Genomic DNA, 21,471 nt, shown 5'->3' on the forward strand with positions numbered 1-21,471 from the left:
CACTGCTTGTTCTTATCCTTTAATCTTAGATTCAGAAACTTTTGTGGAGGGGCAGAGATGGGGGGACTGGGAAGTACCGCCCAGGTAGAAGGAGAAATTTATACGTGTATTATTTATGTATTTATTTTATTTTATTTTAGAGGGGGTGGAGGGGTAGAGGGAAAAGGAGAGAGAGAGAACCTTAAGCAGACTCCACACTCAACACAGGCCCCATGCGGGGCTGGATCTCCAGACCCTGAGATTAAGGTCTCCGGACCCTGAGACCTTAGCCAAAACCAAGAGTCAGACCGACTCTTTAACCGACTCAGCCACCCAGGTGCCCCATGTAGGATTGCTGGGCAACAAAGACTCTGGATAAGAAGCCAAGAATATGACTGTATCAAACTCTAGTACTTAAAAAGTGAAGCCCTCCTACAGTAATGTGACATGCATATCTGAATCCCTAGAACGTATCAGTCAGCCTCGGCCAATTTCTGCGGCAGGAGAAAACTAAATGCTATAATACATATATTTGAAATGCTCCCCCCACCCCCTGCCCCAGAAGACCAATGTTTGGACAGGAAAGTCTATAGACTAGCAATCAAACCCCTCCTTACCCAATCTATGTGGTGACACTGATAACTCTCGGTGAGTTTCTGCAAGGCTGTTGGATTTAGTGGAATTTGAGACTTGCTGAGTTTTGTGAACATGTAGGCATTCCAAAAATAGGGACAGATGTCACTCTTCCAGGCTTTTCTAGAGATGACCTATGTGGCATTTAAGGAGAAAATGAGTGTCCCATCTCCTGTTTGCTGCATGGGGGACTATCCAGGAAAGAGCGCGCTGGATCCAAAGTTAGGGTTAAGGGGGATCCGGTCCAAGAGTCACGAAAGAAAAAGAAACCTCCACTAGACAGCAAAACTGTAGATGGAGAGATCATCTGTATTTGATCATCACAAATTATGCCACGGTCTTGTTTTGTTCTTGCTTTTCTCCATCCAAACAAAACGTCTCCTCGGGTCTCAACTCAGTAAATAGTATCACCAAACACCTGGTCACTCAGGCCAAAACCTTAGGAGTCATTCCTGAGGCCTCTCTCTGTTTCAGCCCCTCCCCCATTGTCGGTTCGACCGTGTCCTGCTGAAAACCTCCTGTGCCTTTCCCTCCCACTTAAAACAAAATCCGGACTTTTCACCACGGTCCCCGAAGCTCTACCTCGGGCCCCCGCCTACCTCTCTCTTTTCATACTACCCTGAAGCCAAACAGGCTATTCCACAGTTCCCTGAGCACGCCGACCTCTTTCCCTGTCCCTCCCCCTAACCCTCCCCGCACTTGCTTTTCCCTCGGTCTGGAGGAGCCTCACAGGTTAGGTCTTTGGTCCTAACCTCTCGGATTAGGATCTCGATCTCCGTGAACCTTTCCCGACCCTCCCGAGCATCCCACAGGCCTCCGTCGCCGCCCCCCACCCCCGCCCGCCCGCCCCGCCATCAGACCGACTCCCCCCATTGAAGACACAAAGCGACCCCTGAAATGATCCTTCTTTTAAAAAGATAAAATTTTAACGTGTTTGGTCTCCTCCCCCAGCAGGAAGTGAGCTTCCGGAGAGTGGGAACTTGGTCTCCTACGTCCAGTCCAATACTCCCACTAGGTGTCCACAGGGGTCTCCGAAAGGGGCAGCCCTGGAGCCGACCCGCGCGGAGGGGGCAACGCGAAGACAAGGTGACAAGGGCTGTAGGGGGGCCCGAGTCACTCGGCAGAGTCCCCCGCCTACCAATCCGGTCTCCCTTACGAAAGCCTAAAGGCCGAGGGGCCTCTTGTCACCAACAGTCACTCAACCACGACAACGATGCTACTACTGCCCAGAAAGCCAAAAGGCGGCGTGGCCTGCCGGAGGAGGCGCGGGGTTAGGGCCCGGGCCGGGGGTGCCGGTCCCGCTCCAGGGCAGCGGGGCCTGGGGCTGTCGGGAGGGTCGGCGCTGCGGGCCCGGGGCTGCGAGGCGGGCGGCAGAGCCGGGAGGACCGAGCCGGGGTCGCCGCGCCGCCCGGGAGCTGCTGGCCCGGCCTCGCCGGCGCCGCGCTTTCGCTTCCGGGTGAGGGGGGGGCGGGCGAGCGGAGCACTTCCGGGGCGGGCGGCGGTTCCGGCTGTGCGGGCCGCACCGCGGCTACGGGTCCCGGGCGCGCGGAGGGCGCGAGTGGCGCGCGGGGGCCGAGGGGGCGCGAGGCGGCGGCGCGGGGACTCCGGGCCCCGACGGCGGCCCATGGGGCGGGAGGCGTGGGGCCGGGGCCCGGCCCGGGGCTCGGGGGGTGGGGGGAGCGGGGCGGGGAGATGGATAAACTGACCATCATCTCAGGATGTCTCTTTCTGGCCGCCGATATCTTCGCCATCGCCAGCATCGCCAACCCGGACTGGATCAACACCGGGGAGTCCGCGGGTGAGCGGCGGGCGCGCGGGGGGGACTGGCTGAGGGCGGGGAGCGGAGGGGAGACCCGTCTGAGGGGAAAGCGGGGCTGGAGGGTGCGTGGCGGTGGCTGGCCTGAGGAGGGCGGGGGCGCGAGGCGTCGGTGGCTGCGGGACCCGGAGCCCGGGGGGCCGAGGGGGGAGAGCGGATGGGGACGAAGACGCGCGGTCGCGGGAGGGACCCTCGGGCTGAGGAGAGCGGATGGGGGCGAAGACGCGCGGCCGCGGGCGGGACCCTCGGGCTGAGGGAAGCGGATGGGGACGAAGACGCGCGGCCGCGGGCGGGACCCTCGGGCTGAGGAGAGCGGATGGGGGCGAAGACGCGCGGCCGCGGGCGGGACCCTCGGGCTGAGGGGAGCGGCGCCCCAGGCTGAGCGAAAAGTGGTGGAGGAGACGACGAGACCTAGGCTGGGCTGGCGGGTCCCGGACGGGGAAGGGGGGTGGCGGGGAGACCGTCGCCGGACCTGAGGGACCGCGGAGGAACGAGCTTTGTCCTGGTTTGGGGGAGCGGGGCGGGGGCGGGGGCGACAGTCCCGGTGGGAGACGGGAGGAAAGCGACGGGGAGGAAACTGAGGTGCCTGTGAGGGAATGAGAAGCGAGGCGGAGAGCCGGAGCTGGCGCTGGGGAGGAGGCAGCCTGCGGGGCAGGGCGAGTACCCCCAGAGAGCCGCGGGGGGACCCCGGTCCCGGCCGCGGCCCCGGGAGGGAGCTGGCGGCGGGGCTCCGGGTGGCCCGACCCGACGGGGTTCGTGGTGCTCGGCGAGGGCGGGGGGCGGGGGTCTCCGGGTCTCCCTCCTCGCGCCCTAGTCGGTCCCCTGCCCGCTGGGCGCTGCTGAAGACGCACGTGGCTTCCGGTTTTCCCTTTGAAGTCTGGGTGATCCTCATCTTGCTCCTGGGTGGGCCCGGGAGCCAGAATACTGCTCGTTAAACCTCGCCGGACGGCGCGTCACCCGTTGCAGCGCGTCACCAAGTGCTTTAGAGATGTTAGTAGTGGTTACGAGATGAAATAACACATTGGAGTTTCAGGCAGCCCAGCGGCCGGGCCGGGGCCGCTGTAACCGCGCGGAGCTGCAGGCCGCAGGGAAGAGGTGGTGGCCTCGGGGAGAAGGAGGCCTCCTGCCGAAGGGTGTCCCGGGTGAATGCCCTTGCAGGACTGGTCGCGTCCCGGACCACCTCCGGTGCGCGCGCACACACTCACTCTCTCTCTCTCTCTCTCTCTCTGTGTGTCACACACACTCACTCACTCACTCAGACCTGTGAGACCAAACCTCTAATTAATGTCACAGCTGTCAGGAGAGCTGATCAGAATGAAGGAAGGAGCTTGTTTTTTTAACTGCTCGTTCAGTGCAGGTGGAGGGAATATTGGGGGTTGGGAGTGTCAGCCTCCCTCCGTGAATAATTGTTATAAAAATGTATCACTGCGCTGTCAGAGTTCCTTCTTAAGTATTACTTATGGCTCTGTATTTATCCTGCAGTATATTTAGCTCTTAAAAAAAGCTGGAGCTGGGACATTTGTTGCTCCCTCCTCCCTCCCTTCTCTCCTCCATCTAGATCTAGTAACACAGAATCATGCTGTCACATTTACGGCTTATTAAAATAACACACTAAAAAATTCTCCTTTTCTTGCCTTTACAAGTTTTAGCAGAGCTTTTTTTTTTTTTTTTTAATTTTTTACTTATTTATTTGACAGACAGATCACAAGTAGGCAGAGAGGCAGGCAGACAGAGAGAGAGGAGGAAACAGGCTCCCCGCGGAGCAGAGAGCCCTATGCGGGACTTGATCACAGCACCCTGGGATCACGACCCACTGAGCCACCCAGGCGCCCCTTAGCAGAGCTTTTAGTTGTAAAACATGTATGGTTATTTTGATGTGATTGAGCTGTTAGCTAATGCTGCTGTTATTGCAATATATAAATGTATCAGATACATTAAGCATACACTTTGTATGCCTAATTACACAATGCTATATGTCAGTTCTATCTGTTTTTTAAAACTTGTAAAATGAATAAGAAAATGTTTGGAATGGTTTGGAATTTGAAGAAACTATGGGCAGTTTCTGAAAATGTTGACAATGTCAACTACTAGTTCTTGCAGTTATATGTGTGACATCCACTTCATGGCCTGTTGTTTTTATCTTCATTATATTTGCAATGACTTCTTTCATGAGAATTACTTTGGGACCTTATATACTTAGGTATAGAAGAAGATACCTTATATAACTTATATATTTTATATATAAGAAGAGGTTTCACTGTTCTAACAGAGAAGATGCTTTTTGTGAAGTGCTTGTAGGTGAATCCCAAAGTAAATGTCCATGGGAAAGATACACAGTTGATCCTTGAACATGGGTTTGAACTGCGCTAGTCCACTTACACATGGATTTTCTTTGATAAGAAGTCTTATAGTACTGTAAGAAGAAATCACTGTAAGAAGAAAGCAGATCTTCTTTGATAAGAAAAATACAGAACTGGAAATGTATTTTCTCTTATGATTATCTTAATATTTTCTCTAGCTTGTTTATTCTAAGAATACAATGTGTAATACATATAACCTACAAAACATGTGTTAATCGGCTATTTATGTTATTGGCAAGGCTTCTAGTCAACAGGCTATTTATTAGTAGTTAAGTTTTGGGGGGAGTCACAAATTTTGCATGGATTTTCAACTGTGCAGGACAGGAATAACTCCTTCATATCAGTAGACAAAGTCTTCAGCTATGAGTTGCTGCAGAGATGGGAGGGACAGAAGTTCATGGCTGAAAAGAAGTAGAATGTGGTTGAAATAAGTAAATAGTTGGAGAGAAGGCATGCCAACCAGTGATACAGGAGGATTGACTAGCAGCATGGAAACCTCATTGAAGTCAGTGGTCAAGAACACAGAATGTGATAAGCCATCTGCCTTATTAACCTTCTCTGGTAGTGCTCAGCTGCTTTGGTATCAGAATATGGTGAAAGCTAGTAGACGGTTTCATTCGTGTTTGGGGTTTGCTAACAAAATGCAACAGAATGACAGAGGAGCAAAGATGTTTAACGTATTGGCCAAAATGTCATAATGATGGCTCATGGATTCTCAGCTGGATAAAAAGTAAAAGTGAATAAAGGGGAAAAGCTGACGTATTAGTCAGTGAATAGCAGATGGTGCATGGTCAATGGAATAGTGGACCCAATAGAATTGAAGACCTGACTGGGAGTGATTGATAAAGTGGAAGGACAGGGGATTATGGACAGAAGGTCCAGAGTGACAGAGGGGATGTGTGGCTAAAATGGGTGGAGGAGATAGGTATTTTTCCTTAACGGTTTCCTTCACTGTCTTAGGAAACCCTTCAGTTAAATATTCTGTAACATGGAAGAGGAATAATAGGAGGTAGTAGGAAATTTTTCAAAATCCTATCTAACCTATATTTCTTACCTTAAATATGTCAGACAGTAAGCCCCCAAAATTAAATGGGATGTTCCTTTATTGACTTGTGCTGTGATAAGATGCACCTGAACTTTGCCTGGTACAGCATTTGTATGCTCAATGTACACTTTTATCTGAGCAGAAAGATCTAGTCTTGAGTTTAAAAAAAAAAAAACCTGGACAGAATTACACCTTCCAAATCAATGAAACATTTACAGGAAGTTCAGATAAGATGGCAGAGGTGACAGGACTAGCTTTATTCCAAGATCTCCACAGAAGTGACAGCCTAGCAGCAAAAAGTTAAGTGTTGGTTCCCTTCAGTGCATGAAATACAGCATATTTTGATGGTGATATTTTTAGTGCAGTTTTTATTTTTTTTTTAAAGATTTTATTTATTTATTTGACACAGAAAGATCACAAGTAGGCAGAGAGGCAGACAGAGAGAGAGAGAGAGAGAGAGGGAAGCAGGCTCCCCGCTGAGCAGGGAGCCCGTTGTGGGACTCGATCCCAGGACCCTAGGATCATGACCTGAGCCAAAGGCAGAGGCTTTAACCCACTGAGCCACCCAGATACCCCTTTAGTGCAGTTTTTAAAGTGGACAAAATGTATTTTGAAAATTGAATACTGAAGCTGAAAGGTTCTGCAGATGTAATTTGAAAACCACTGCAGTAAACTAGTATGGAAAGTTTCAGGATTCAAATCCAAACTTCATCACTTATTAGCTCTTTGATTTGCAGCAAGTTACTTAGACTCTCTCTTTATAGTTCTTCCTCTATAAAATAGGAATATTAATAGTACACCTGATTGAATGTTATGATTGAGTTCATGCACGTAAAACATTTAGAACAGTACCTGACATCTAGTAAGTGCTCATTAAATGTTAAATATTGTTGTATTGCTGTTGTGGTATGATGACATATCCCAGTTTTGAAATTAAAGCTTCTGACTTTCTCCTGTGAGAACTTGACATATTTTCTTTAATAGATGTTCTTTTTTTAAAAGATTTTATTTATTTATTTATTTGACAGCAAGATCACAAGTAGGCAGAGAGGCAGGCAGAGAGAGAGGGGGAAGCAGACTCCCCGCTGAGCAGAGAGCCCAATGCGGGGCTTGATCCCAGGACCCTGAAATCATGACCTGAGCCAAAGGAAGAGGCTTTAACTCACTGAGCCACCCAGGCACCCCTTTAATAGATGTTCTTGGTTATAAGGAAATACCAAGAATAATATGGCCAGGCTTAGCAGAAGTCAGATTAATCTTCCTCTTGGCATTGGACCTTCTGTATCACTCCTATCACTGTTCTTCATTTAGTCTTTCATCACCATATTCTAGTTTCTCTACTCTTCAGTTTCTACTTGAACTATAAAAGAAGGAAATAAAATAAAAGAAGGAAATAAAAATCCACAAACCAAAAACTAAATAGGTTAACTTCCTAATATCCTGGCTAATAAACTGTATTATAAGGTTGTGGACCATGCTTCATACTGGCAAAATTTTTAGTTAGATTTTATTGCATTAGTGCAAATACAGAGAAAGTACATTCATTTTATTTTCATCTCTGTGGTAACATTTCCTGGGCTTGCTCTGATAGCTTGTAGGTTATGCACAAACTTTTGAAGATGTAATGAAACAGAAGTAGATATTGTACATATGAGGAAAGTACACAGGGAGGCACTTTAGAAAGGACCCGTAGTGGTTCCTAGAATTAAAAAAAAAATATATTGAATGTCAGGTGAATATGAGGGCAAAAATTGCGTAATTCTGCTGTGTTGGGTCACGTTTCTTCTGGTTACTGGAATTCAACATCAGTAACAATATGTTTCATTTTGTTTTTTTTTTTTTTTTTTTTAAAGATTTTATTTATTTATTTGACAGAGAGACATCACAAGCAGGCAGAGAGACAGGCAGAGAGAGAGAGAGAGAGAGGAGGAAGCAGGCTCCCTGCAGAGCAGAGAGTCCGATGCGGGGCTCGATCCCAGGACCTTGAGATCATGACCTGAGCCGAAGGCAGCGGCTTAACCCACTGAGCCACCCAGGCGCCCCAATATGTTTCATTTTGTATAGTGCCTTATAGTTTTTGGAGCAACCTAACACCCATGACTTGATTTGATTTCTTAGGCTTTTTATATTTTGCCAATGTGGAACAGTCATTTCCACATCTTTTCCCACATGTCCGTGCTTTGCACATGAGATTTGAGTTTCAGTGTTGCAGACTCACATCAGGTAAACTCTTCATTGAAATATTACCGATATCTTATTTATGCACACCTTTTATTTACTTAATGGAGGGGCAAGATTGAAAGCAGGGATGCCAGTTAACAGGTAGAGTACTCTAGGAGAGAGAAAAGTAGCTTTGCCTAGGATGAGAATAACGAAAATGGAGAAAATTGTACAGGTTTGGCTATTTTGTAGGCAAGGAAGATGGCTAACTGACAGTGGGAGAGGGGTTGAAACAGAGAGTCCTCAGGAATGGCTCCTAAGGTTTTGGCCTGAGCGACCAGGTGTTTGGGGAGTTGAGGCCTGAGGTTAAAATTCAAGTGGCTGAAGTTCTTGCCAGATTTTCAGAAGAGGGGAAGAAGGAGATTTGGGTTTTAGTCTTAAAGTGGTGTCCTTGGCTTTGTATAAGTTCCTTAACCTCACTGTCAACTGTTTTCTTATCTGTAAAGAGACATTTTTTTGTGTGTGGGGGGGAAGATTTTTAGTTTCATCGAGTTAATTCTAAGAAAGTCGGTAACTCAGCAGTGCTGCTTCTGATAAATAAAAATGATCTAGGGCGCCTGGGTGGCTCAGTGGTTGGGCCGCTGCCTTCGGCTCAGGTCATGATCTCAGGGTCCTGGGATCGAGTCCCGCATCGGGCTCTCTGCTCAGCAGGGAGCCTGCTTCCCTCTCTCTCTCTCTCTCTGCCTGCCTCTCCATCTGCTTGTGATTTCTCTCTGTCAAATAAATAAATAAAATCTTTAAAAAAAAAAATGATCTAGAGATCCCTTTATTGAGTCATTATTCCTCTACACCAAGGATTTTCGTGACCATTTAGAGTTACGCCCTCCCATGCCCAACTATCCTATGCTCAGCTGTCATCTTTCATAGTTTAGTTTTCTTAGCAGAGAGTTCCAGATGTTTTCCAAGTACATTAAGGAACTCCTCTATTGTGTCTGATCAGATTTCCCTCTATACAGTTGGTTTTCACATTCACTTTGTAGTGTGTGGTAGTTAGTATATTTATTCCTGAAAAGATTTTCATTCTTACTCTTTTTTAAACTGTTTAGATTGGACGTTAGAGTGTTTAAGGAGTCATAATAACAGACACACTTTTTCCTGCTTATATTCTGAACTGAGGGGGAAAAAGAATAAAATCCAAAATTTTATTTTATTTCTAATTAAAAGGATATTGGAGAATGTGGATGTTTTCTGTGGACAGGCATCTTCCTCTTATTGGATCTCAAAATTGAACAGATTAATCATCCATTCCCAGGCAGGATGGAGGCACCTGCCCTATAAGGCTTCCAGCATGAAAGAAGAGACAAAATGAGTACTACCTATGGGCAAATTGCTTCCAAGCGCAAAAAGACCACATATGCCCAGTTTTTTCTCCTACTAAACTGCTAGTCAAATGAAGTCATTCCCTAGACATGGAAAGGTTTAAGTGAGGGGACACAGATAGGCTAAGAGCATTATGCTACAGCCCCCACCTCACCCCATCCCCCATGGGGGAGGCGGCCATTTGAAACCTACGAGGTGGCTGACCTTTTCTGCCCAAGTATAAAAACTGGCAGGTGCTTGGGGAGGTAAAAGACTTGAAGGAGGGAGTCATTTTCCTGTTGTGCTGCCCACTACCTTCTCCACAGGAAATCCTGGTAAACCTCAGGTAGGGGACTGGGTGCTTGACATCTGTCATTTAAGATCTACAAGTGGATCTGGCCTACAAATTGGGATCCTTGGTTTAGGACATTAAAATTACAAGCCATTCAAACAGACCTGTTTATTAAATACTAGAAAATTTTATTAAATAGTGCTTTCCCCTGAGTGGTAACAACTTCAGTGATCACAGAAGTGTTTTACCATGAAGGAGCTCTGTAACATCAGTTTAAACATACAGAGCAGTCTGTCCAGAACTTCATTTTGTTAGTCACTTTGGACATGACTTTTAGTGAAGGACAGAATTTGAGTCTAACTAAGAGAGCAAAAATCTTGCAATTGTATTCGCCTTTAATTTAAGAAGCATTCACAGAATTTCTCCAATGGTCTTTTGAGTCTTTTCCCAGTAAATTGCTTTTTAAAAAACAGCTTTATTGGGGCACCTGGATGGCTCAGTGGGTTGAAGCCTCTGCCTTCAGCTCAGGTCATGTTCCCAGGGTCCTGGGATTGAGCCCCACATCGGCCTCTCTGCTCAGCGGGGAGCCTGCTTCCTCCTCTCTTTCTTTGCCTGACTCTCTGTCTACTTGTTACCTCTGTCTGTCAAATAAATAAATAAATAATAAAAATTAAAAAAAAAAAAAAACAGCTTTATTGAAATATAAGTCCACCAACCATAAAATTCACCCATTTCAAGTATGTATGTAGTGGTTTTTAGCATATTCATAAAGTTGTGCCACTATCTCTATAATCAATTTTTAAAACTTATTTTTATTAACATATAATGTATTATTTGCCCCAGGGGTACAGGTCTGTGAATCATCAGGCTTACACATCACAGCACTCACCATAGCACATACCCTCTCCAGTGTCCATCACCCCGCCACCCTCTCCCTACCTTCCCATCCGCCAGCAACCCTCGGTTGGTTTTGTGAGATTAAGAGTCTCTTATGGTTTGTCTCCCTCCTGATCCCATCTTGTTTCATTTTTTCTTTCCCCTGCCTTTCAAATTCCTCATATCAGGGAGATCATATGATAATTGTCTTTCTCTGTTGACTTATTTCGCTCAGCATAATACCTCCTAGTTCCATTCACGTTGTTGCAAACGGCAAGATTTCATTTCTTTTGATGGCTGCATAGTACTCCGTTTGTGTGTGTGTGTGTGTGTGTGTGTGTGTGTGTGTGTGTGTGTGACATCTTCTTTATCCATTCATCCATTGATGGACATCTAGGTTCTTTCCATAGTTGGGCTATTGTGGACATTGCTGCTATAAACATTCAGGTGCATGTGCTCCTTCGGATCACTACGTTTGTATCTTTGGGGTAAATACCCAGTAGTGCGATTGCTGGGTCCTAGGGTAGCTCTATTTTCAACTTTCTGAGGAACCTCCATGCTGTTTTCCAGAGTGGCTGCACCAGCTTGCATTCCCACCAACAGTGTAGGAGGGTTCCCCTTTCTCCGCATCCTCACGGACATCTGTCGTTTCCTGACTTGTTAATTTTAGCCATCCTGACTGGTGTGAGGTGGTATCTCATTGTGGTTTTGATTTGTATTTCCCTGATGCCATCACTACAATCAATTTTAGAACATTTTTAGTACTCTCGAAAGAAACCCCCATCCCTTAGCCATCACCCTTCAACTTTCTGTTCTTAGGCAACCGCCAGTCTTTCTGTCTCTAAGGATTTGCCTATTCTGGACATTATATATAAATGGAATCATACAATATGTGGTCTTTTATGATTGGTTTCTTTCACTTAGCATGTTTTCAAGGCTCACATCCATATTATAATAAACATTAGTACTTCATTTCTTTTTATGGCCAAATTAATTTATCCATTCATCAGTTGAATATTTGGGCCAGTATATTTCTTTTATTTCAAAGAATAAAACTTCCTTAAAATGAGCTAAGTGGTACTTTACAAAAATTTTTTTTTAAGATTTTATTTATTTATTTGACAGAGAGAGATCACAAGTAGGCAGAGAGGCAGGCAGAGAGAGAGAGGAGGAAGCAGACTCCTTGCTGAGCAGAGAGCCTGATGTGGGACTCGATCCCAGGAACCTGGGATCATGACCTGAGCCAAAGGCAGAGGCTTTAAACACTGAGCCACCCAGGCACTCTCTTGTTTTTTTTTTTTTTTTTTTTAAGTGGCATTACCAGTGTAAATAATACTTGCAAATAATAAGAACTTTGAGTAAAAATTCAAAGACCGGTCTTTTTTATAGTGTTCACAGGACATACTTGAAGCTTGAAATCATTTATGATGCTGTAAATTTCACAGTGTAGGCCAGATTTTCCAATATGAGATTAGATTTCCTGAACAAAGCATTTATTTCCTTTACAACTTTGGTTTCAAAGTCCTCTCTTTTTACTATTACCAATAGGGATGTTGTTACTTCAGGAGGAAGAATATAAGCTAATAGGCCAAAAAGTTTTGAAGAAGGGGTATTTGGGGCCAAGAATATGGACAGAAGCCATGAGTAAATGGAAATCACCAGAAGGCAGGACATTTCGAAAAAGAAATGACAGAGTGATGATGCCATTGCGTTTATTAGACAGACCAGACTTCTTAAATTCTGTCACTTGGCTGTTCAAGACAAAGCTTTCAAAGCTGGCATAATGTAGTCACATACCTCCACTGTTCATTGGGGTATGACCTACAGCAGTGTTTTTGTTTAACACCTTTTCTGATAAATATTAGGTTTGTACTGGAGTTGCAACAGAGTAAAATTAAAATGGTCCCCCAGGATTTAGAGGCAGCCATATCTAGATATGATTCTTGGATTCCCATTTTAGAAGTTTTATGATTTGGGGTATGTAATTTGATTTCTCAGCTATATAATGGGGACAATGTATTTATTTCAAAGGATGGTTGTGAGGAAATAAACTGTGGCGTATAAGGAATTAGCACATGGTCTGGTACATACCAAAATGCTCCAGTGTTGGTCGTAATTATTATGTAAAAAGTCAAAACATGTTAATTTTTTAATATTTCCCTTTTTATTGCCTGTCTTGCTTACTTACAGGTTGCTTTGTTCTAAAAAGAGACTTAAGGCAACATGGTGTGTCTGTATTTGAGTAGAACTGAAACCCAGCGGAGTCGAATCCAGGAAAGACTGCAGTCCTTTGTAGTGGTAATTTCAACTTGATGGGACACATATAAGTACCAAAGCCAGGGCCTGCATTGGGTTTATATGTCTCTGGAACAGATTGAAGAGGTTTTTTAAATGAAAGGCAGCCTAGCGTCATAGAAAGGGCACATGGGTTTTGGAATCATACCAATACCAGCATGTAGTCAGATGCCAGTCCTGCTATTTACTAGCCGTCTAATTAATTTTAGACATGTTGTAGTTGAGTTTTTTTTTTTTTTAAAGATTTTGTTTATTTATTTGACAGACAGAAATCACAAGTAGACAGAGAAGCAGGCAGAGAGAGAGGAGGAAGCAGGCTCCCTGCTGAGCAGAGAGCCCGATGCGGGACTCGATCCCAGGACCCCGAGATCATGACCTGAGCCAAAGGCAGAGGCTTTATTTTTTTATTTATTTTTTTTTTAAAGATTTTTATTTATTTATTTGACAGACAGAGATTACAAGTAAGCAGAGAGAGAGGAGGAAGCAGGCTCCCTGCTGAGCAGAGAGCCCGATGTGGGGCTCGATCCCAGGGCGCTGGGATCATGACCTGAGCCGAAGGCAGAGGCCTTAACCCACTGAGCCACCCAGGCGCCCCAAGGCAGAGGCTTTAAACACTGAGCCACCCAGGCGCCCTGTAGTTGAGTTTTTTAATTAGTAAAAGTTGTATCATTCAGACTTGATTAATACTTTATTCAGCTCTTTCAACTGTTAGCAGGTTCAGACTCTCAACTTTCTGTTCTCCTATAGGTTAAAGAGTAAAAACTGCAGTGCATTATGAAAATCCTTTAGTTCAGAAGGTTTTTGATTTTTTTTTTTTAAAGGTTTTGTTTATTTATTTATTTGAGAGAGAGAGCGAGTGCATGGGTGCAGGCTGGGAGAGGGAGAGGGAAAGAATCTCAAGTGGACTCTGTGCTGAGCACGGAGCCTGATGTGGGGCTTGATCTCCTGACCCTGAGATCATGACCTGAGCTGAAACCAAGAGTCAGATGCTTAACTGACTGAGCCACACAGGTACCCCCAGAAGTTATTTTTAAAGGAATTTACCCAAGAGCTAGTGATCTAGAAACTTTATAGTTGAGTATCAAGAGTCAGTTAGTCTCACATCAAAGGCTAAAAATACATCTAGAATATATGAGATCGTCGTTTCTTTATAGAGACCTGGCAAATAGTATAACTGAAAATTTAGTTTTTGTCTATGGAATAAAATTTTTTCTAGCTGTCTTTAGCTTCTGTAATGCAACTGTAAATTTTGGCATTTTTTTCTGTACTTCATTTTAATGTATATTTAAGCAGTTGGGCCATATTACATAATCTTGTAGGGGAGATTTGGTCACATAATGAAGTATTGCTGTTTAAGAAATTGTTATTGTTGGATTGTAAATAAGAGCTTAATCTTGCAACTTGAATGGATAATTATTTACATGGTGACCTTCTTTTATATTCCCTAAATAACCCAGGAGATTAGGCTGTAAGTCACAACAATGACAGCATCTAGGTAAAAATTTCATATTTATAGCTTTACCTTTCTATGATGATTTATGTAAACATGACATCATATCCTTTTGGTAGTCAGAATGTTTTATTTTCACGCTTTGGAGCTACACAATTTTTCCCAAGTGCTTTCTCTAATTCTCTGTCCAGCTAGCAGCTGGCTGCTAAAAATTTCAATACTTGCAACACCTGATCCAGTTGATCACAACAGATTAGATACCGTGTCTATTTATTTCATTCTTTGTTGCAGACTGATGAAAAAGTAATATTTAGCAAAGCTATTCTTGAAGTCCTAGAGAGGTTAAACAATAGCCGTGAAAGAACCTAAGAATCTTTGAATATCAAGGTTCCTAAAAATAAGTGTCTGGATCAAAGTCACCCTTCAATTAATGCCTATGCAAACTTTGCCAAGTATTCTCTCATTAGCTGTGAATTACAGGGAGGAGAATCCTTACCAAATATTCCATGAGCAAGTAGAATGTGATGTTCGTTTGGGGTTTATTGCTTTAGAGTTGACAAAATAGAGAAGCATGTGGATTTGAGGTGTTGCTGTCAATGATACCTGTATTTATGAGGATATACCAAAAATATGTAATTTACTTACTACATGACGTTTCAATGTATGACTCCCGTTTCAAAGCAAAGTGACATTTCTTTGAACTACTGCTCTTTTTTTTTTAAATCAGGAGGAAAAGGCTGCACTTTTTTATATGTCTGTTTACACTAGCTTTGCTATAAATAAAAGTTCACATTTGGCATTTTGACACTTGGCTGTTGTATATATTGAGCAAAAAGCAGCTGTTGACTTTTAATATAGATCTGTTCAACCAGGGACTATATATTGCTATCATTAGAAATTAAACAGGAGTAAAGATAAATGCAGTCGGTTGGGTCAAGTAAAGAAGTATGAGAGCAAAATCACACCAGGTATCCCCGTGTCTGGTGTATGTATAGTGAGTTACTCACCTGGAACATCACTGGATCTGCTTTTCAGCTGTAATAATAGAAGATTAAAAAAAAAAAAAAACAGACCATGTTCAATTTGGTTCTGCTGACCAGCCCACTAACCAAAGACAAAGATCTCAAAGACCATTTCATTTAGAACCATTTCATTTCATTTTATTTTTAAAAATATTTTATTTATCTATTTGACAGAGAGATCACAAGCAGGCAGAGAGTCAGGGAGAGAGAGAAGGGGAAGCAGGCTCCCTGCTGAACAGAGAGCCCGATGCGGGGCTTGATCCCAGGACACTGAGATCATGACCTGAGCCGAAGGCAGCGGCTTAATCCACTGAGCCACCAAGGTGCCCATAACCATTTCATTTAAAAAGTACTATTCATTTAAATAAAACCTTTAATATTCTATGAGTACCACTGAATTTTATTCCAGACAGCGTCACAGTCAGTGCTTATTGAAGTATGTGTGGTCTGTAAAGAACTGTATTAAACATTATGATAGTTTGCATTTAAGCAAATGAAAAAGTATTTTACCCTCGAGAAACCTACACTCTATTTGGGAAGATAAAATAATATGCATAAGAAATGTGTCAAATACGTGATGAAACTACTTTCTGTCCAGGTGTTCAAGGAGGAGATGACATTTGAGCTCAACAGATGATACACTTAATAATGATATATAGTGAATATTAAAATAATTACGAAGGTTTGGGCATTTCTTTTTTTTTTTTTTTTTTAAGATTTTATTTATTTTTTTGACAGAGAGAAATCACAAGTAGATGGAGAGGCAGGCAGAGAGAGAGACGGAAGCAGGCTCTCTGCTGAGCAGAGAGCCCGATGCGGGACTCAATCCCAGGACTCTGAGATCATGACCTGAGCCGAAGGCAGCGGCTTAACCCACTGAGCCACCCAGGCGCCCCGGAAACAGGGTTTTAGAAGGGAGGTCGTGGGGGAATGGATAAGCCTGGTGATGGGTATTAAGGAGGGCACAGATTGCATGGAGCACTGGCTGTTATATGCAAACAATGAATCATGGAAAACTACGTCAAAAACGAATGATGTACTGTACGGTGACTACCGTAACACACACACACACACACACACACACACACACACAAAGATGATAGTTGAAATATGCCTGGAAGATGAGAAGGTCTGATAAAACAGGGACTGGGCAGAGTGAGAGTATACTGCGAATAGATAACATAAACAAAGTCTAGAGATGAGAATAAGGATTGTATTTTGGAAATAGAAAATAATACAGAAGAGCTAGAATGTAGATCCATGCAGGGAAAAAAAGTAGGATCTAAGGTTGGAAAGGTAAGCTAAAGCCATATTGTGAAGATACTTGAATGCCCTTATGCTGTGGAAGATTAAGAGTCACTGAAGGTTTCTGGTACAAAAACATGAAGTGCTTCATAGCAAGGACTCATGAGCTAGACTTCCTGGGTTCAAATCTCAGCTCTTCCACTTATCAGCTATGTGACCCCGGGCAAGTTATACTTTCTGTATCTCTGTGGAGGCCAATAACAGCATCTATTATAAGGATATTGCAAAGGTTATATTAGTAAATACCTGTAAAGTACCTAGAAATTATCTGTCATAAAGTAAATGCTATATAAGCATTTGTGATTATAATAATATTATAATAATATCTATCCTTTAGAAAGATGAATTTAGCAGCAATGTTTGGAAAGGGACTGGAATGGAAATTTCAGTATGCCATTTTACCTTCAAGGACAAGAAATGCCCAAACCGTTAAGCCACTGCCTTCGGCTCAGGTCATGATCTCAGGGTCCTGGGATCGAGTCCCGCATCGGGCTCTCTGCTCAGCAGGGAGCCTGCTTCCTCCTCTCTCTCTGCCTGCCTCTCCATCTACTTGTGATTTCTCTCTGTCAAATAAATAAATAAAATCTTTAAAAAATAAAAATAAAAATAAAAATAAAACCCTGTTTCCCAGAGCCCATAGTCTCTCATGATTAGTCTTCCAATCCTATTTCCCCCCCTTCATTTTTCCATTCCTTCTCCTAATGTCCTCCATGCTATTCCTTATGCCTCACAAGTAAGTGAAACGATATAATTGACTCTCTTTGCTTGACTTACTTCACTCAGCATAATCTCCTCCAGTCCCATCCATGTTGATACAAAAGTTGGGTATTCATCCTTCCTGATGGTTGTGTAATACTCCCTTGTGTACATAGACCATATCTTCTTTATCCATTCATCTGTTGAAGGGCATACTGGCTCTTTCCACAGCTTGGGTATTGTGGACATCGCTCCTATGAACATTGGGGTGCATATGGCCCTTTTTACTACATCTGTATCTTTGGGGTAAATACCCAATAGCATAGTCACTGGGTCATAGGGTAGCTCTATTTTTAATTTCTTGAGGAACGTCTGCACTGTTTTCCAAAGTGGCTGCACCAACTTGGATTCCCACCACCAGTGTAAGAGGGTTCCCTTTTCTCCACATCCTCTCCAACATTTGTTGTTTCTTGCCTTGTCAGTTTTCGCCATCCTAACTAGTATAAGGTAGTATCTCAGTGTGATTTTGATTAGAATTTCCCTGATGGCTAATGATGATGCACACTTTTTCATGTGTCTATTAGCTATTTGTGTATCTTCTTTGGAGAGGTACCTGCTCATGTCTTCTGCCTATTTTTTTGACTTGATTATCGTCAACTGCCATCTTTGTAAAAACCCTTTTTGAGGGGCACCTGGGTGGCTCAGTGGGTTAAAGCCTCTGCCTCTGGCTCAGGTCATGATCCCAGGGTCCTGGGATTGAGCCCCGCAGCATCGGGCTCTCTGCTCAGTAGCGAGCCTGCTTCCCTTCCTCTCTCTCTGCCTGTTTCTCCGCCTACTTGTAATCTCTCTCTGTCAAATAAATAAATAAAATCTTTAAGAAACAACAAAAAAACCCTTTTTGAGACCCTACCAAAGCGATTCCCCTTCTCAACCCCTTGGTAATACCTTGCACTTTTTTTTTCATGGTCGCATACCTGTATCATGGTTATTTGTCTGTCATGCCTGTTTCTAGTAGAAATCTGTTAGATTATTTTTTTAAGTTCCCTAAGAACAGAGAATATGATTTATTGATCCCTTTACCTTAGGTAGTACTCAGTCCAACCTTGCATGTGGCAGGAAGTGGGAGGTGTTATGTTTGACATTAAGATTTTGAACCAAGAAAAGTTCTTTTCCACTTACTAAAGGGGATGCTGCCTGATTCTTGGATTGTTGAAAAAAGCCCATTAGATCTTCAGATTTTCTCAGTTGAATTCTTTTTTTTTTTCAATTGAATTCTTTTTAACAGGTTTCTTTTACTCCTTTTTCTAACCTTGTATTTGGTTAACAGTCTGACTTGTATAAAATACAAAGTAGCAAATAGTTTTCTCAGTTTCGAAGGCATTATGCCCATGTCCCTTAATAGGTGGTCTGTGGGGTGCCTAGGTTACTCAGTTGATAATTGATTATTGATTAAGTATCTGCCTTCATGCAGGATCAGGTCATGATCATGGGGTCCTGGGATTGAGCTGTGTGTCAGGCTTTCTGCTTGGTGGGGAGGGAAGCTGCTTCTCCCTCTTCCTCTAACACTCTGCTTGCTTACTCTCTCTCTATCAAATAAATTTTTTAAAATCTTAAAAAAATTTTTTTTGAACCTAGAGTAGGGAACAGAATTGGGAACTTGGGAGAGTGAGCTGATTTATTGGCAAAAGTGATAAATTTGGGTTAGACATGTTATAGTTGAAGTCAGAATATAATATCCAAATAGAAACAAACTAGAATCAAGACAGGGTAATATTGGGCATTCTGAATCTTACCTCATTTTTACAAATATGATACTTATATACATAGGTCAAATTATTATTTAGTAGCTAAATATCTACAGAATATAGTCTTTTATTTTATTTTTTTTAAAAGATTTTATTTATTTATCAGATAGAGATCACAAGTAGGCAGAGAGGCAGGCAGCGAGAGAGGGGGAAGCAGGCTCGCAGCTGAGCAGAGAGCCCGATGCGGGGCTCGATCCCAGGACCTGAGATCATGACCTGAGCTGAAGGCAGAGGCTTTAACCCACTGAGCCACCTACGCGCCCCCAGAATATTTTTTTAAAAATTTATCAGTTGGTTTTCATTTTGACGGTAAGGCCCAGCTATCATATAGTCATTTCCAACTTTGATTAAAAAAAAATATTCTAAGATGAGGGGCACCTGAGTCCAACTCTTGATTTTTGCTCAGGTCATGATCTCAGGGTCATGAGATTGAGCCCCGCATCAGGCTCTATGCTGGGCGTGGAGCCTGCTTAGGATTCTCTGTCCCTCTCCCTGTCTCCACTCTCTCTTTTTTTTAAACAATTTTTTAAGGATTTTATTTATTCCTCTGAGACACACACAGAGAGAGAATGTGAGCAGGGAAAGAGGGAGAGGGAGAAGCAGACTCCCTGCTGAGCCAGGAGCCTGTTGTGGGGCTTGATCCTAGGACGCTGAGACCATGATCTGAGCTGAAGGCAGATGCTCAACCAACTGAGCCATCCAGGTGCCCCTCGCTTCTTGAGCCCATGCACGCACGCATGTGCCCTCTCTCTCTCAAATAAATAAATAATATATATATTATAATATGAAAGTTAATCTGTAGGTTGAATGGTTGGTTCTCTGGATCAATATAGGTGTTAGATTACTAGGTTAGCCCTAGTAAGACTATGTTGCAACTGAAATATGTGCTTCTATAACAACAAAAAAAGTATAGAGCAATACAGTTGCGTTGCTAATAGAATTTTTAAAAAGATAAAAAGGGCTAAGAAAAGGAAGCTTACTTCTCTGATACTTTAATTTGCCAACTTGACTTTAAAGCTTATGACATCCCTATAGTCAGTGGTATTGTAATAGTGCTGTGTGGGGGCAGATGGCAGCTACACTTGTGGTGAGCACAGCATAATGCATAGACCTGCTGAATCACAGTTGTACCCCTGACACTACTGTAACATTGTGTCAGCTGTACTTGGGTTAAAAAAGGCTTATGACATTCCTTCTCTCATTATAGGTGCTTCACTGAGATTCTTTTTGTGTTTGTCAATAATATTTTGTGTCATTTTTTGACTTTGCCTATCAGAAGAAGACGAGAGAGGGCGCTTGGGTGGCTCAGTTGGCTAAGTGACTGCTTCGGCTCAGGTTATGATCCGGGAGTCCTGGGATCGAGTCCCGCAGTCCTGGGATCGAGTCCCGCAATGGCCTCCCTGCTTAGTGGGGAGTCTGCTTCTCCCTCTGATCCTCCCCGCTCCAGGCTTTCTCTCTCCTTCTCTCATTCTCTCTCTCAAATAAATAAAGTTTTTAAAAAAAAGATGAGAGAATTTGCAGAAACTATACGTTTAAGGGATTTCCTTAGGTGGAATAGTCTGAGATAGAATTCTATCAGTGGAGACCAAGGTGTGCATGGGTGCATGAAAGTGCATGTACTATGTGTGGTGTGTTACGGTGGGGAATGGACACGAGGGAGATGAGGAATTTGTGATGGGTAGATGATCTATTCCATGGAGAAACAAGGTGATAGAGAAGAGGTTGGATCCAGTGTTTCTTATTCAATGGAAAGCCCCATTAGTCTGAGCTGGTATGGTTACTTTGTCGGGGGGGGGGGGTTGCATAATGGGCATAGTAAGGAGAAAAACAATATTTTATATCCCAGTTAGGGTGTAAGTTGGTGCAAAATATTTTTAACTTGAAGAGTGCCTCTTTTTTTTTTTTTTTTTGAGATTTTATTTTTAAGTAATCGCTACAACCAAGGTGGGGCTCAGACTCAAGACCCCGAGGTTGAGAGCCACATGCTCCTCCTGACTGAGCCAGCCAGGTGCCCCCTTGAAGCGTACCTCCACTGAAACTTGGCTTTTGATTCAGACTTTGCTGTGGATGTTTTTTGCTTGTGCTTAAAAAATTACCGAAATGCTTATTCTTTATTTGGCCCAATAGAAAAATAGTTTGTGTTCCCCCTTCATCCTCATGAATCCCATCTCTTGATTTAAAATAAAAGTAGGTATGTATGATAAATTCTTAGACAGCTGTTTTATTAAGAAAATCGTAGTGAAAATAGAATGGGGATTGACATGAGAACTCCCTTCGGGGTCTGGTTCTGCTGTTTACCAACTGTGTGACTTTGAGCATGTTACTTGGCCTCTGTAAGACTTAGTTTCCTCATCTATGAGTGGGGATAATTCCTCTTA

General features: G+C 43.5%; 1 protein-coding gene across 1 annotated transcript in view; it reads left to right on the forward strand.

The window, feature by feature from the left end:
* Positions 1-2,199: 2,199 nt before the first annotated feature.
* Positions 2,200-21,471, forward strand: part of MOSMO (modulator of smoothened) — a 60,490-nt gene continuing 41,218 nt past the window's right edge. Inside the window, exon 1 of the mRNA XM_059415951.1 lies at positions 2,200-2,410. Within this exon, the coding sequence (XP_059271934.1) occupies positions 2,305-2,410 (106 nt within the window). The 5' untranslated portion in view covers positions 2,200-2,304. The remainder of the gene's footprint in view (positions 2,411-21,471) is intronic.

This window comes from Mustela nigripes, chromosome 11, assembly GCF_022355385.1.
Source record: "Mustela nigripes isolate SB6536 chromosome 11, MUSNIG.SB6536, whole genome shotgun sequence".
In the NCBI taxonomy this organism is placed as follows: Eukaryota; Metazoa; Chordata; class Mammalia; order Carnivora; family Mustelidae; genus Mustela; species Mustela nigripes.